Genomic DNA, 17,580 nt, shown 5'->3' with positions numbered 1-17,580 from the left:
CACCTTTCTCCCTCTCTATCTCACTCTCTGTCTCTAACCCTTTCTGATCTTTCTCCCTCTCTATCTCACTCTCTGTCTCTAACCCTTTATCTCACCTTTCTCCCTCTCCGTCTCCTCTCTTACTATCTCTGCGCCGTCTCTCCCTCTCCATAATTCACCTTCCCTTCCTCTCCAACTCACTGCCCTCTTCATCTCCCCCCCGAGTCATCATTCATACCCCTTCCACTCCCTGTACCCTTTGTCACTAATTCGAGCTCCCTTTCCCACCCTCTATATCACCCCCAACTCTCCTCACGGTCTCTTTGAGTCACCGACCTTAAAGTCTCTCCGTATCTTCCTCCCCTTCTCCTCATGCCTGTTTCTGGTCTTCAGTCCGTATTTTAACACGTCTTCTCTGTCATGTCTCCCCGTCTCCCTGTAGAATGACACCTGGTCGCAGCTGTATTCGTTTGCGGTGTTCAAGGCCATGAGCCACATGCTGTGTATTGGTTATGGTCGCCAGGCCCCGGAGAGCCTGTCTGATATCTGGCTGACCATGCTCAGTATGATTGTAGGGGCCACCTGCTACGCTGTCTTCATTGGCCACGCCACAGCACTCATACAGTCCCTGGACTCATCCCGACGACAGTACCAGGAGAAGGTAAGGAGCCTCTACACTTTCATCATTCCCGGCTGTCTCTCTCCCTCAGTACCAGGTTGTCATCCAGTCCCTGCACTCTGCTAGTCAGATGATGGTTCCAAGAACAACCCCCCCCCCCTCCCCACCTACATTAAATAGTTTTGCTGTCCGGGTGAGGGGCAGTTTTTGTTGGGCTGCTTCCGGTAGGATGGGAAAGCTTTAATGATAATGATGATAACTACTGCAGCAATTTAGATGTAACTATAGTGACAAGCCCAGCTGTTTGAATGGTGCAGTGAACCTAGGCATTTCCTGCTCATTAGTAAATCAACTTTTTAACTGCTAGGCTATTCTTTCTCATCATATTAATTCTGCTCTAAATAATTTATTTTATTTGCTATGTAAAGATTGTATTGCAAAATGCAATAATTATTAATAAAGTATGACTTTTACTGTTTTTCGCTAGCACACTAAAACTGGTACAACTGGAACAACATAAACAAAACTGTTTTGCAAAGTTCCAGAAGATGACCATATATCTCCAACCCAAAAGCGCTATTCACCTGTTTTCAGACAAATGAAAACCTACATATAACTCTTTGTAAAGCGTAACTGCCACTATGTTGTCATTAGTGTTGGGGAATGTTGCTTTTCAAAGTAACTAATTACAGTTCCCATAAAGTAACTAGTTAAGTTACTTAGTTACTTGCTGTAGAAAGTAGAGCGTTAAGTAATTTTGTTACTTTAAGATAAGTCCTTGGATTCTGTATTTACGTGTTGGTCACGTATGCCCAAAAGGCACCGATTTAATGGGATGTTGTATAATTACGTAGTCAGGTATTGTGTAGTCAGTGTCACTCAACCTTTCAATCATAATACAGCAAGAGTGCCCAATCCTATTATGTCAAGTAATCATATACCATAATGCCAAATAAAATTTGCATTTAGTCCTTTAATCAAGAAACCATGTTGTATTGCAAGGCTTATTATACAGCCTATATGTGCAGACTTCAATACTAGATAGATTCATTCTGGTGAACGATGAGGAACAAAAATAACAGTTGTAGCATTGTACACTGACAAACATACCTTCTCAAACAAAACAGCAATTTGAAATCTCTTTGCAATAATGTGTATAATCCATTAATGTTTAATGATTTTTTTCCGAGGTGAATAATTACTAAATGTGTTTTTAAAATGATTCAGAAAAATCGCGTTTGGAAACAGAACATGTATTGAGATGTTGATTTACTATAAACTGTAGTTGACAAAAGATATTTCTCTGCTTATATAAACAACCACTAATAAACCACTATTAACATCTCCCATATACAAATACAATGTGGGCTACATAACATTTATTAACGGAATTAAAGCGTACTCTGGGGAATCCCAAACAAGCCCCGCTACTCCATTACTTTTATTTAAGTACCCTCCTTAGATATTTATTGTTATTATAGCTCTGAAGTGGCAGCTGTTCATTCGGATTTGCCTGGAATTAATGGAGGATGATTTGGGATCAACGTTGGTTGTCCAAAAGAGGATGATTTCTGATCGGACATTGGTTGTCCAACAAACAAGTTCCCAAGAAAACAGGTTGATCCCAAGAAAACCAACAGCAACCGGCGGTGATTTGTTGCGAGGGTAATAACCATGTTGTCCAAATAGTGCAATGCTTCCCAAGCCAGAATCGCGAAGCTCACCCGACTTCCGTTGCACAAATCGCTAGTCTACAGCTGGGCGAGTGGCTTTGGTATGGGTATCATGTCCTTTATCTGGGAGAACTGATGCTGCGACCTTTGCGTCCTTTATTGCCACTTGCAATTAGAGAAAAGTAATGCTACGTAGGTTGCACTCGGGGAAATTGAATAACGTGTAATTTATTAGAAAAAATAACTAGTAGGGTGACCTGATTCAATAGGGTGAAATGGACAGTCATTTCACCCCCAACCCCCCACCCCGCGCGCACACACCCACCACATACACAATGCACAACAAAGTGGGGGCTACTATTTTACTGTACACAATGTATTATCAAATACACAAATACAGTCAATTGTGTTTGTACCGAATTGATTGGTTTGAAGCAAAAGAGTTTCACTCAGAACGATACATTGCGTCTCTCTGGCTGTACTATAACAAGACATTGCACACGTGACAAATTAATGAATTGGATTGAAACTACAACAAAAGTGTGTTTGTACTCCGGATAACACGAACACTTAAGCTCTGAAAAATTAACTTAACCTACGTTTCAGGTGTTCACAGCTACAGCAGTTATAACGCAACATAATTATGCCTACTCACTTAATTTGATTCAGGGATGTGGAGTCCGGTGGCCTGTTGTATTATCGCATGAGCCCATCTTTTTCAGAGTCCGATAATCTCCGATGAGTTTGCCATAGAACGCTGTGCACTTAAATGAAAAATGTAATCGAACAAATAACATATATTGCCTTCATGGATGGTTGTTACGACCAGGTGGAATTTTGCGCGCACAGGTGCTTGGGCTTGGCAGCTCGTTGAGAACTAAAATGTGATTGGATCATAGTCTGTACAAAAAAAAAGAAGCAACTTAAAGAATGATAGTGATGCCAAATCATGACAACCTGTCACATTCGAATGGGCAGTAGGTCGTCGGACCAATAAAAAACTGGACCAAGTAAAAATAGGGGAGAAAACATGATCTGGGAAAATTGACTGAAAAACGGGACGTCTGGTCACCCTATATAAGGGATTACTTACATAACTACTGTTATTTAGTAACGCGTTACCCCCAACACTGGTGGTCCAATAGTAAACACTGCCATTCAATATACCATACTAAATGTATTGCAATTCTAACACTCTCAACATAAATTTGTCAAGGTTTTAACACTAAAGCATAATTAGCCATCAGGATGTTGGTATGAATAAAAAGGGCCACAGTAAGCTCATCTGTGTTTTGGAACAATGGATGACAACTTCAGAGAGAGGAAGAATAAGAGGAGATGGACAAGAGAGAGGAAGAGAAAGCTTTTCATGTGTGCTTTTTAGGACTCTGTACTTCACCGTGTTCTTGTATATGATATGGCAAAGAGGGATGTTGGGCTGAGAGTTAAGCTGTTTCTCTGTTGCACCAATTTTCGGAACTTTCAGAAACAAAAATAGGCAATAGCTTTTTGTGAACATGGTTGTCAAAAGAAGTTACACATTTAGAGAAATCCCGTCAAGAAGAAGAATTCAAGGCCCACAAGGCACATCAGGGAAGAAGGAACTTACAGAGGGACAGTGATCATTGGTGAGGCTTTAATGACAATGAACAGGTGTCCGTGCTCCAAATAAGGACGACCACTGAACTCTGTACCTGACTCACATGTTTCCTTATTGTCTTCTTGGATGATTTATAGTGTAAAACACCCCTAGAAAAATGAACAATTACAGGACTCTTTTATTTTCTGTTCACTTCAGTGTACTCTAAACATAATTTACGGTCTATAATATCATGCAGAGTGCAGAAATCATGGTGGAAATTCTGAAACACCTTATGGATATTGATTCATTAATATCTTTCTGTAATCATGATTTAAATTCTTCTCAGCAGTGTGCAATGGGTATTCTATAGTCTCGCTGTATTTGATGCTTCTTGTGTGGCATCTGAGGCCAAACTTACAAGGAATATAAAATGTTTTTTAGTAGTGTTTAATTTTGTGTCTGGGTTTTAATCAATACGGTTTAAGCTTTGAGAAGTGTGTTTATAGTCATGAGACAATTTACTACACACACGCACGAAATGTATGTTAGCGGATGTAAAAAGCAATATTTGTTAAACCCTAATTGGTTGTACCTATCAGATCCATGTCCTTTAGAACTATAGAGACCCATATAGTGTTCTGTGAATCCCAGGAAACTGCGTGCGGAGCCCAGTAAGTGTCACTGAATGGTGTGTTGCGGCAGTGTTAGCAGCCTAACTCGGCGTGAGCAGTGCAGCAGCCCGGCTGTCTCCAAGCAGAGTCTCTGTGGCTGGTGAGCTGGGGGAGTGTCGCTGCCTCTCAGCAGCCAATCACAGCGTGCGGGTGTGTTTGCCCAGGTAGAGCTTGTCGCCGCGGGCTGATGGGGGCTGGGGAGAGGGAGGGTTGGTGGGGGGGAGTTTTGGGACAGGGGTTGGGGGCAGATGTAGAATAGGAGGGTAAGGTGTGCTTGGGGGTAGTGATATGACGTCCCTCCGGGCAACAGCAGAATTGATGAGGCAGCAGACCCGTGTGTCTTACTGCCAATGTCGTCCTGAAGGTGAGGTACGCACTGTGCCCCCTCTCCCCCTCTCCCCCTCTCCTCCACTTGATTGCCTTTCCGTGCCTATCTCACGTTATCTCTCTCTCTCCCACACACACTGTCGCTCTCACCCAGTGTTACTCGCTCTCTGGGAATCGCTGCTATCACTCCTCCAATGTCTCCTTCTATATCTCCTATCGTTCCTTCTGTGTCTTCTTCATCTCCTTCTATATCTCCTGTACCTCCCTCTATGTCTTCTCTTTCTCTGTCTAGCTCTCTTTCCCAAAAACACATTGCTTTCCTTCTCTCTCTCCCATTGTCCTTCTCCTTCTCTCCCTGTTGTTTCTTGCCCTTTATGGTGGTTGTGTCCTTGAAAGGTACAATGCTAACTAGCAGTTAAAGAGATCCAAAAAGGGGGAAGGGAGAAGAGGAGGAGGAAAGAAAAGATGATGAGACCTTTGTGCTATAGAGAGGTTTCAAACAGTCTCTTATACTTTGCTGCTGTTTCGATGCAAACTGCATTGATGCAATTTCTGGGTGGTCAGAGATGTTAGAATAGTGATGTTCATTGTTTTCTCAAAAGATCCTTTTTTTACGGTAATGCTAATTTACATTTCATGTCAAAGTCTCTCATTTGAGATGTTGAATGTAATGTAGTAGTTGTATATCATATATGTTCACATTTGGTTAACGATCCTTCAAACTTGTGGTATTTCACCTCTATTAGATCTGCAATGAGCTGATTCTCCAATTCCCCTCATCCTTAATTTCTGTGCCCCAGGTGACTGATGCTAAAAGCTCTCTGTGTGAAATTCTGTGTGTGTCATTAGTGAGGAATGGTGTCTCCCACGGTGTATGATCACTGGTAAGAACTAGCTAGGACGTTTGTCACGTAACTGTGGGAGTTGACACTGTTACTGTGAGTGATGGCAGCAGACTGTGGTTTGGTTTTAGAAAAGGCAAAAAGTAAAAAAATCTATGTCTAAAGAAGACAGGCTGGGTAAATACTTCAGCACAGATACTATGTCAGAACATGTGTGGTCCTAGGTAGCATGGCTCTTTGCTATGCCAGGAGAGTGGGTTTTATTTTTTATATACCTAACCTTAACCCTTTAACAGCACTGCTAACCTTATTCTTAACCCTGACTTTAAAATGAAATCAAAAAGCTATAAAACTATTTAGCCAATGTTGACTTTGAGGCTATAAAATGTAGTGAAAACCAAATTAAATCTAAGTTAAGTAAAGTCTTGTAAAATAATTGCAATATAAGTGTAATATCTTTGTATTTATTAGACCTAGTCTAATTCTTCTCCATTATTCATTCTAACACTCCACCATGCTTTGTACTGAGGTCAAGCCAAGTCAGTACATTTGACCCAGTAGAAACTCTCCAGTCATGATGAGTTTTCCCAGCTAGTCTACTCAACGAAGGATAACCGTTTCTGAGCAGAGGACAACAGTGTTTTTATTACAGTTTTTTCACAACTGCTGACACACATTTCTTGAATATGTACTACATTTTCCCCAAACTATAAACACACTTCTCCAAACTCATACCATATTGACGAAACCCCAGACTTCTAACACAAAACTAAACATTATTTTCAACACTATATTGTCTGACATATAAATATAAAGCTTTGCCCGCAAAAGTCTCACAAAAGCACCAAGTAGAATGACACATCTGGTATATACCAGCTACATACTGGTAAGAGGAATTGAAAACACTATTAGAATTAGATATTAATGATTCCATAGCCATAATCTACCAGAATCCCTCGATTAATTTTGCACATGATATTTTAGATGATAAATTATGTCTACAAAGAATACTAAATTCTAAGGGAAAACCACAATGATAATAATTATTCATTTTGTGGAAGGTTTTGCACTGCAATTCACCAACACTTCACATTTAGCCCAAGAACATAAAATGAAACAAATATGTTTTTTCCATCAATAAACGTTTATTATGAGCCAAAACGTTTCACCTAGTTCTCAGGCTCAGTTTCTGATGGTTTGTTTACCTTGAAAAATGCCAAACTATTCTGCTTGACTGGATTTCTTTAAACGTGTAAGTTTGTTTTTTGAACAACTATATTCACAATGGCCTGTTCTTGGGGTTACTAAATTTTTACTGAAAGGAACAGAGATTTATGTGAAAACAGGTGAATTGTGCATATTGGTTGGGTTAAACGGTTTTCCTTCTGGAATTTAGCTAAATGGTTTTGTTTATTGTTCATAAAACCAGTTTTAATGTGTTATTCACCCAGGAAAGAAAGAGACAAGTGACGTTACTAGCTGTCGGAACTATGCTTTAAACTATTACTGAGTGTGTTTATTCATTGTTGTGTTTTCAATGTAACACTAAATTACCCCTAGCCAATCATGTCCTGGAGAGAAGAAAGGGGGTGTTTTCTTCAGCACTGAACCACCTGATCCATTTAATCAGAGTCAGTGGAATAATCAGGGTTGAAAATGCAAGATTGGACATCCTGGCTGTATCATATAATTAGACTTACAGTGGATATAAAAAGTCTATACACCCCTGTTAAAATGCCAGGTGTTTGTGATGTAAAATAATGAGACAAAGATAAATCATGTCAGAACTTTTTCCACTTTTAATGTGACCTATAATGTGAACAATTCAATTGAAAAACAAACTGAAATCTTTGTGGAGGATATAAATGTAACCTGGTTGCATAAGTGTGCACACCCTTAAACTAATAGTATTTTTGGGTAGGAGTCTATTAGGAGTCTATATCTTTTTACATCACAAACACCTGGCATTTTAACAAGGGTGTGTAGACTTTTTATATCCATACTGCAGCCACTACTAGTTATAAATAAGGGGTCCCACACACTCACCTGATGAAGTCAGTACTCCTCGTAATGGGGAGCAAGGATTCGAGGAAAGAGGTAGGTGTAGAGAGGAGGAGAGTGTGAAAAGAAGATGGAGGCCATTCAGATGGATGCTGCAGAGATGTGTGTCAGTGATTTCACTTGTGTCACTAGTTTAAATGGGGAGGGGTGCTTTGGCTTTAACATTATTTGTGATCAACTGATTATTGGTATGACGTTCAGTATGTATTGCCATCTACTTACATTGGAAGTGTAAGATTGGAAGGTTTTAATTGTGCTTTATTGTTAGAGATGGTGTCTTACCATTTCAGCACCATTTTGTGAAAATTAAAGGACATTTTCCTTCATTCTATCAGGGGTGCATGGCACCATTGTGCCACCAACCAAGTCCTAAACAGAAATTGATGAAAGCTACATCAAGATGTCCTCTCTCACACTGTTATGCTGTTGCATATCTGTCAATCAAAATGACACACAGAACATTGATTGAATCTTCTTCGTATAGCTAACTCTCTCCTTTCTCAATAACACTGGACAAATGTCGGGTTGTACAAATCAATCTGGCACCAGGCCATGTATTTCAAAGTCAGGTCATTAAATGAAAGATAAATACTGTAAGCCAATTAGATTCTCTGCCTCCTGCACTTAAAGGACCTCTAACAATATTCAACAATCACGTTTTATTCTTCAACTTTGCCAAGTTATGCAGTTAGAAGTATTTAAGAGGGTGAATATTAAAGTGCCCTCCACCTTTTTTGAAGATATGTATTTTGGATGGTACTGTAGATATTATGTGAATTATAGGGCTTCAGGTATTTACAGTATGTTAATCTAATTAAAGTGTTCAACCTATTCAATTTCAACATCTTTACAAGAACCAGTTGGGATTTAGGATATACATGTTCCCATTTATTTTGGGGATTTATATTTGAGGATTTATTATGTATATTTTATTTTATAAATATATATTATATATAATAAATCCCCAAATAAATGGGTACATGTATATTTATCATATATATACAGTGGCGAAAACAAGTATTTGATACACTACTTATTTTGCAGGTTTTCCTACTTCCAAAGCATGTAGGAGTCATAGGTACTCTTCAGCTGTGAGTGACAGAATCTAAAACAAAAATCCCGAAAATCACATTTTATGATTTTTAAGTAATTAATTAGCATTTTATTGCATGACATAAGTATTTGATACATCAGAAAAGCAGAACTTAATATTTGGTACAGGAACCTTTGTTTGCAATTACAGAGATCATCGCGATACATGGCCCCATCCATCCTCCCCTCAATACTGTACAGTCGTCCTGTCCCATTTGCAGAAAAGCATCCCCAAAGAATGATGTTTCCACCTACATGCTTCACGGTCGGGATGGTGTTCTTGGGGTTGTACTCATCCTTCTTCTTCCTCCAAACACGGCGAGTGGAGTTTAGACCAAAAAGCTCTATTTTTGTCTCATCAGACCACATGACCTTCTCCAATTCCTCCTCTGGATCATCCAGATGGTCATTGGCAAACTTTAGACGGGCCTGGACATGTGGTGGCTTGAGCAGGGGGACCTTGCGTGCGCTGCAGGATTTTAATCCATGACGGCATAGTGTGTTACTAATGGTTTTCTTTGAGTCTGTGGTCCCAGCTCTCTTCAGGTCATTGACCAGGTCCTGCCATGTAGTTCTGGGCTGATCCCTCACCTTCCTCGTGAACACTGATGCCCCACAAGGTGAGGTCTTGCATGGAGCCCCAGACCGAGGGAGTTTGACCGTCATCTTGAACTTCTTCCATTTTCTAATAATTGCGCCAACAGTTGTTGCCTTCTCACCAAGCTGCTTGCCTCAAGCTGCTTGCTATCCCAGCCTTGTGCAGGTCTACAATTTTATCCCTGATGTCCTTACACAGCTCTCTGGTCTTGGCCATTGTGGAGAGGTTGGAGTCTGTTTGATTGAGTGCGTGGACAGGTGTCTTTTATACAGGTAACGAGTTCAAACAGGTGCAGTTAATAAAGGTAATGAGTGGAGAACAGGAGGGCTTCTTAAAGAAAAACTAACAGGTCTGTGAGAGCCGGAATTCTTACTGTTTGGTAGGTGATCAAATACTTATGTCATGCAATAAAATGCCAATTAATTATTTAAAAACCATACAATGTGATTTTCAGGATTTCTGTTAAATTGGATTCCGTCTCTCACAGTTGAAGTGTACCTGTGATAAAAATTACAGACCTCTACATGCTTTGTAAGTAGGAAAACCTGCAAAATTGGCAGTGTATCAAATACTTGTTCTCCCCACTGTATAACATAATGTGCATGTACAGAACACCACATATATAATTGGCATAATATAATGGACAAAATGGGCATGTACACAACACCATGCCTAGTCAATACAATCAAACATCTAAACATTGTTGGCTCACACTCTTGTTGGCCTAGTTACAAGCGCAGGCCTGGAAGGTTGATCAGCCTATCAGCATCCTCACCAAGACGAGTGTTTGTGATGAACAACCAGTCAGCATCCTCATAAAGATCAGTAGTTATGAGTAAGGCTGTGGGCCGCTTCTGCGTGCTCATTCCACCTTAGCAACACCTATGCCACCAGGCTTTCACTTCAGCACCTCATCTGCCTGTCAGAGAGCAGAAGCTCTCACACAAATGTATGTCACATCATTCAGCACCAGTAGAGCTTCACTGCTTATTATTTTACCCCTTTAATTATTCCATGGAGCTGGTTAGAGTAATTTCACTTCTCTGTTTTTTGGTGATATAGAAACAAGTGCAGGGTCAGACGGGGTGTGGTGATTCAGTTTGTGGTAATACCGTCTGGTAATAAATTGCTTATAGATAATGAATAAGACAATAAGACCTGAAATTGAATAAGACTGAATAAGGCTGTTCTATTACTGAAGTTTGACATAAGGTGTTCGGAAGGTTTCACATTTCTGATTCTCATAAGTAGCTCTGTACAATTTTATAGTCTAGTTTAAAACGCACCCGTGTCATTTTAGCATTGTATGCTGTCTAGTGGCCTTGTTAACTGATGTGTTGACTGGGGCGGCATCATTTGTCTAAATGTTGACTGTGTTATTGGTTGTTAGGATGAGTAGTATTCATTTTCAGTAAACGATGAATGTTTCTGTTTTTGAAAATGTTTAATGGTCTGGGACAGAAGGGAGGGTAAAACGGTCCTTACAGGGACTGTGTGTGTATTTCTGACTTATATTATGAGTTACAAAAATTACCCCAAAATGTGTTTAATTCAGAAGAAATTCACTAATTGGGACCATTTTGACATTTCTTTTTTATTTGCCATAAGTAATAAGTTTAAGGCAAAAGATACAATTGGGGATAGGGTTTGAAATAGGGTGAGGCAATGCTGGTTAGGTTTAGGATTAGATTCAGGCATAAGGGTTAGGTTTGGCTTATGGTAAAGTCTAGGGTTAGGATTTGTAAAAGGATGTTCAAGGACAGACAACTTTTTTGTTCTCATTTAAAGAGCTAAGTAAACATGTGTGTGCGTGAGTGTGTGTGTGTGTGTGTCATTGCCTGTTAAGGCCTGTTTTATGTTTGGGAAGGCTTTCTGTGTGTTGGGTGAACCCACCGCTACAGCTTTATGATCCCATCTGTTTCTTCTTCCAGCCTGGCATCCTGATAAGTGTTGGGATCAAACACCATGCCAGTCATAGCACCTTATACAACCCACTTAGAGTTGGTCAGCTCTGAAGGAGATGCTGAAGGAGCAACCCAATAAAAATGCCTGATTGCCTGGTATTGATTAGCTGAACGAATGCGCTTGTTTTCATGGTTTTTGTCCACTTTTATTGGGTTTCAAATATCATGTTATCATGAGTGTCACTTTGTCTTGAATGGGGCACTGGCTGCATTGCTAAAGTGAACCACATTTTGTGAGCAAAGACCACAATAGGTTAATGTCTGTTCACTCTCTTCTTATTACCTTTCCAGAAAATAGTCATTTTGAGGTTGCCTGGTTGAAAAACAGTCAATACCATCAGTTTAAGAGCTAAGTACTTTGAAATGCAACTTTCATTCCCTATCTCCCATTATCCTCCTCTTTGTCTCTACAGTACAAACAAGTGGAGCAATACATGTCATTCCATAAGTTGCCGGCTGACTTCCGACAGAAAATCCATGACTATTACGAGCACCGATACCAGGGTAAGATGTTTGATGAAGAGAGCATCCTGGAAGAGCTTAATGAGCCACTCAGAGAGGTAAGATCATGTCAAGACACACACACCATTAACACACACACACACACACACTATAAAAACAAACTATGTCTATCCAATTACCAGGAAATTGTCAATTTCAACTGTCGTAAGCTGGTGGCATCCATGCCACTGTTTGCCAACGCTGAGCCCAACTTTGTGACGGCCATGTTGATCATGCTCCGCTTCGAAGTCTTCCAGCCCCGTGATTACATCATCCGGGAGGGCACCATTGGCAAGAAGATGTATTTTATCCAGCACGGAGTCTGTAACGTCATCACCAAGGGAACCCTGGGGATGAAGCTCTCTGATGGCTCCTACTTTGGAGGTATGGGCCAGGTCTGGAACACATACTGACGTGCATCTGGTTTCTCTCAATAGCCAAACATTTTTTAATGCATTTGTAAATAGATTTTAATATATTTAATGTATGTAAAGATGGCAAGCATGTGTACATATTCGGCATTATTCCAGATCTTTCCAGATATTGTTTCTGACTGACCACTATAAAGCCATTTATAATTGTGTACAGTATTTTCTGATTGATGGAACAGTGTAAACATTTACAGTCTTATTTGATGAAAACAATGTGTTGATGCTCTCTGCTTTAATTAACATACGTTATTTTTGTTTGATGGGCTTAGGAACTGTAAACACTGTTAAATGTGCAGTGTAGGTGAAAAAGCCAAGAAAATGTCCAGACATTTGACCGTAGTTGTTCTGCAATTGGTATTTTTGATACCAATTCAACAAACAGTTCATTTTTAGGCATAATGACATAAAAAGGGACTACTTCCTACTGTTTGTTTCACGTCTTCGTAGTCTATCTAACTGTTCTCACTGATGTGGTGCTTTGTTCGTTTAGGTATTCCTATGTCCCTTGACTCTCAGGACTATGACTCCTACAGTTGTATTTTAAGTGTATTTCAATCCCAATGGACTGGTCGCTGAACAGACTCATGGGGGTTTTTACAGTGTATTTGAAACATAATGAAATATAACGTCATTAAATAGTATCTCTGAAACAGTTGGCTCCAGTCTGCTCTATTTATTTGTTTCCTGAACCTGTATTTTATTTCCCAGAGATCTGTTTGCTGACGCGGGGACGCCGTACTGCCAGTGTCAGAGCAGAGACCTACTGCCGGCTGTACTCCCTGTCCGTGGACAACTTCAATGAGGTTCTGGAGGAGTACCCAATGATGAGACGGGCCTTCGAGACTGTGGCCATCGATCGACTGGACCGAATAGGTACTGAAGAGCACACGCACAAGAACCTCAAAAGACTCACTGATCTGATGTCACTGGGCATTTGAATCCTTGCTTTCACCAATCCAGGTGTTAGAAAGAAATGAACCCCCGGTGCGACAGTAGTTTTCCATGCTAGTGCTATCCAAGTGCTTCCACGGACACTGCAATCCCCAATGTTAGCCATAAACTGTAGTGTTAAAACCAATTCAGGACAGATTTATTATGTGATTGCACCCAAATGGTGTCTTGAAAAGTCACCCTGTTATTGATATTTTATCAAAGTATAATTATTTAATAGTATGTATTGACGTCCATGGTTTTATTGTTGTATACTAATGCACGTCAGGTAATGCTGTTTCCTCAGCATGATATATACAACCCTGTTTCCAAAACAGTTAGGACAGAATGCAATGATGTGCAAATCATTCATCCGTGTATTTAATTGAAAATAGTACAAATACAACATATCAAGTTTTGACACTGAGAAATGTTATTGTTTTTTGGAAAAATACATGCCCATTTTGAATTTGATGCCAGCAACACATTTAAATTAAGTTGGGACAGGGGCATGTTTACCACTGTGTTGCATCACCTCCTCCGTTAACAGCACTCTGTGTTTGGGTTCTGAGAAGACCAACTGGTGTAGTTTTGAAAGTGGAATGTTGTCCCATTCTTTCTTGATATAGGATTGCAGCAGCTCAACAGTTCGGGGTCTCCTTTGCTGTATTTGTCATTTCATAATGCGCAAAATGTTTTCAATGGGGGACAGGTCTGGACTGCAGGCAGGCCAGTTTAGCATCTGGAGCCATGCTGTTCCTGAGCCCATGCAGTGATTTTCACTGCAGAATCGTGTCTGCTTTTAATGCTGTGCCGCCTGAGGGCCCATAGATCACAGCCATCCAATATTGGTTTTCGGCCTTGTCCCTTGCGTACAGAGATTACACCAGATTCTCTGAATCTTTCAATGGTATTGTGGACCGTAGATGATGAGATCCCCAAACTCTTTGTAATCTTACGTTATTCTTGAATTGTGGCACTATTCAAGAATAACGTATTTCACAGTGTTTCACAGTGTGGTGAACCCCTCCCCATCCTCACTTCTGACAGGCCCATCCTCTCTGGGGTGATCTATTAATACCCAATTATGTTACTGACCTGTTGTCAATTGATCTAATTAGTTATGTGATATTCCACCAAGTTTGGTTTTTTAGCATTAAATAATGTTTCTAGTCTTTTGGTGCCTCTGTCCCAGCTTTTTTGAAACATGTTGCTGGCATCAAATTCAAAGTGAGCATGAATTTTCCAAGAAACAATAACATTTCTCAGTTTCAACATTCGATAGGTTGTCTTTGTACTATTTTCTATTGCATATAGGGTTTAAATGATTTGCACATCATTGCATGTTTTACACAACGTCCCAACTTTCTGGGAAACAGGGTTGTAATAGGGGTTCCAAACCTACTGCATATTTGGTGCCAAATCGTTCCTGTACGAGGTAAAACAATTACTATTTGAAACAAAAAAATTTGTACCCAACTTTAACGACAAATAATCTGAACGAGCCATGCACGACCTTCTCACGTTGAGGTGTCAACTTGGGGTATGACATTTTCCAAATGTGAAAAGGAGAGCCCTGACGAAGCAAGGTTTGGATCCCCTTTCTCTAGAGGGCCGTGTTTAAAGAAATGTACCGGAACAGACTGTCAGTATTCCTCCTCCTTTGTTCTTCCCTTTCCTCAACCTCCTCATGTCCTACTCTCTTCCCCCTCTCCCACCAAGGCAAGAAGAACTCCATCCTGATGCACAAAGTGCAGCATGACCTCAACTCTGGTGTCTTCAACAACCGCGAGAATGAGATGATTCAGGAGATCGTCAAGTACGACCGTGAGATGGTGAAACTGGTGGACCTTCAGAGGCCGCGCACCATGTCCATGACGTCCTCCGTCCCCGGGAGCATGTTCTCCCCCGCAGGCCCATCTGGGGCTGGGGCTCTTGCCAGCCTCCAGCAGGCTGTCGCCATGAGCTTCTGCCCCCAGGGGATGGGGCCGATGGGGGGACTGGGGATGCCGGGCATGGGGCCGATGGGAATGGGGATGGGGGCAGGCCCGATGGGTCCGATGGGGCTGGGGTCTGCGTCCGGCTCAGGGTCGGGGACGCTGCAGTCCCCCCGCATGTTGCGTCGGTTCCAGGTGGTCCACAGCCTATCCCAGAGCCCGGTCTCCGCATCCCCTCTCCAGTCCCAGCCACCCATGACGGCTCAGGCTGCAGGGGCGTTTGGGTCGGCAGTCTCCAGCCCACCGGTCCAGAGCCCTCTAGCACACCCAGGACGGACCTTCCAGTACATGGGGGGAGTGGGGCCGTCTGGGTCTCAGCTGTCACTGGTGCAGCACCACATTCCCAGCCCCACGCACACCATCCAGAGGCCCTCCTCGCATAAGAGCACACACTCCCTTCACTCAGGCACCCTGAGCCAGGACGCCCGTGCCCTCTCTGCTTCCCAGCTCTCCCTCCCTCAGGACGGCTCTCCGGCTGCTGCCCCCAGCCCACCCCAGTCAACACAGCCCTCCACCCATGCATCGTCCACCTCCATCGGCCCCCCTCAGCCCACACCGGGGCCGTCCGGGGTGGGGGTCCAGGTTGGGGGGAGACCAGCGGGAGCTACACAGCGGGTGGCCTTTGCCTCTACACCTCCTTCCGGAGGAGCACCTGGAATGGGGGCAGCTGCGGCGGCTGCTGGGTCGGGGGTCCCGGACTCTGGAGCTCCTAAGAAGGATTCGATCGTTAGCTTACCGGAGTTGGACTCTGTCCGGAACCGGCTGTCTTCCAACTTGTGACCCTGTGAGAGGTGTGGGAGAGGCCTTGCAGGGGGGGAATCTTAACATCTGTTTATGGATGTCTGGATGACCTGATGTAGTTGCTTCCTTATGGACGTGCCCGGCTGAATTCAGGCCACATCCACGGTCATTTATACAGAACATCCTGTGTTGCCGGTCAGAGTCAACAAAGAGGAAAATGGCACTCTGTTAGGACAGTTACACTAGTTTAACAAAGGTGGGACTGCACTAGTCTGCTGTGCCAGTACCTTTAGTCTTAGTATCACCTCTTACCCTCTGCTTCCAAACTTCTATACTGCTGTCTTTACTGTACAGATATTGAGAAAAAAATAACTTAATGTTACAGATGCATACTGTGTAGAATCCATACAATGCAATCTAGCTGGAGCTGGACTTAAAAACGAAAAATCAGGGACTTGAATCAAATGACAATGATGACATTTCATGCTTTCAGAACGTGTTTTTGGGTGTCCTTTTTTCTGTATATGAAACATTGCTCTCCATATTGTTTAAAATAGTAGTGAAAATAGTGTTTCAGACCACAGGTCCATCATACATTGATATGTAAATAGTTGAAATAGTACAAAAAAAAATGACTGAAAGATAATATCTTCATTGTATCTACTTCAAACCAAAGTTGAGCTTGAACACAAAGTTTGGTTGTGTCTGTATCAACAACAAAAAAATTCATAGAAGAAAATGCCATTTATTTAACTGCCTTGATTCCAAGTTTAGAAGCCATATATTTGGTTTGTGTGGGTGTGGGTGTATACAATTCGGGTGTGTGTATACAATGTGCGTGTTTCGGTGTGCGTGTGAGGTGGTATGCATGTTTTTGGTTCCATTCTGTTTCTCCAAGAGGGTGTAATCATATCTTTACACTGCTTTGTCAGGCCTGGTTGGTTTGATTTGTTGACAATAGCATATATCCCAGCTTTTCTGTCCAACTCAATGTGTCTGGGAAGATATCTACTTGTCTCATTTGCAGAAATATACTCGTTGTGACCCTGAAGGTGAAAATGATAGTAAATTGTCTGAGCTTTATCAAAAACAACCATTGCAAACAATCCATACTGTAAACTTGCTTGTTTTCGTCCAGGTTGTATCAAATAATACATGCAATATACTTCTGCAATACTCTTACCCCGCCTATATATATGAATATACATATGCTGTACAGGTAACTAATGTCTTTATTTTTACTGTGAAACCTTAAAGAATCCAGCAGCTGCCGTGGCTTCAATTGTTGTGTTATTGTAATCAAGCGACCATATTGATACCTTAACCAAAAATGTTGGGAGGAAGTGAGAATGTCACCATTTTGTGGATCAAATGAGGCAAACCGGTTTCAAACCGGTTCAGGGTCACCTGAGGATTCCTGAATGACGTTTTGAAGAGATCTAGCCCCCAAACTGTCACTTTAAACTGTCCATCATACAATGTAAAGTCTATCTAATTGACACAATGCACACCAGAGGGAATTGGGCAGAGTAGAGAAGGAAGCAAATCTTCACCTTTGTGAGTTTGGTGTTT

At 41.6% G+C, this 17,580-nt stretch overlaps 1 protein-coding gene across 4 annotated transcripts in view; it reads left to right on the top strand.

The window, feature by feature from the left end:
• The window catches only part of LOC105021107 (potassium/sodium hyperpolarization-activated cyclic nucleotide-gated channel 2), a 39,053-nt gene extending 21,768 nt beyond the window's left edge, over positions 1–17,285 (top strand). For all 4 annotated transcript variants that reach the window (XM_010888585.3, XM_020041089.2, XM_020041084.2 and 1 more), the window contains 5 exons: positions 422–640; positions 11,822–11,968; positions 12,053–12,293; positions 13,049–13,213; positions 14,993–17,285. In XM_010888585.3, the coding sequence (XP_010886887.2) occupies positions 422–640; positions 11,822–11,968; positions 12,053–12,293; positions 13,049–13,213; positions 14,993–16,047 (1,827 nt within the window). In that variant the 3' untranslated portion in view covers positions 16,048–17,285. The remainder of the gene's footprint in view (positions 1–421; positions 641–11,821; positions 11,969–12,052; positions 12,294–13,048; positions 13,214–14,992) is intronic.
• The last annotated feature ends 295 nt before the right edge of the window (positions 17,286–17,580 follow it).

The sequence above is a fragment of the Esox lucius genome, chromosome 3 (genome assembly GCF_011004845.1).
Source record: "Esox lucius isolate fEsoLuc1 chromosome 3, fEsoLuc1.pri, whole genome shotgun sequence".
NCBI classification, from domain to species: domain Eukaryota; kingdom Metazoa; phylum Chordata; class Actinopteri; order Esociformes; family Esocidae; genus Esox; species Esox lucius.
This window is presented reverse-complemented; position numbering and strand designations above follow the sequence as displayed.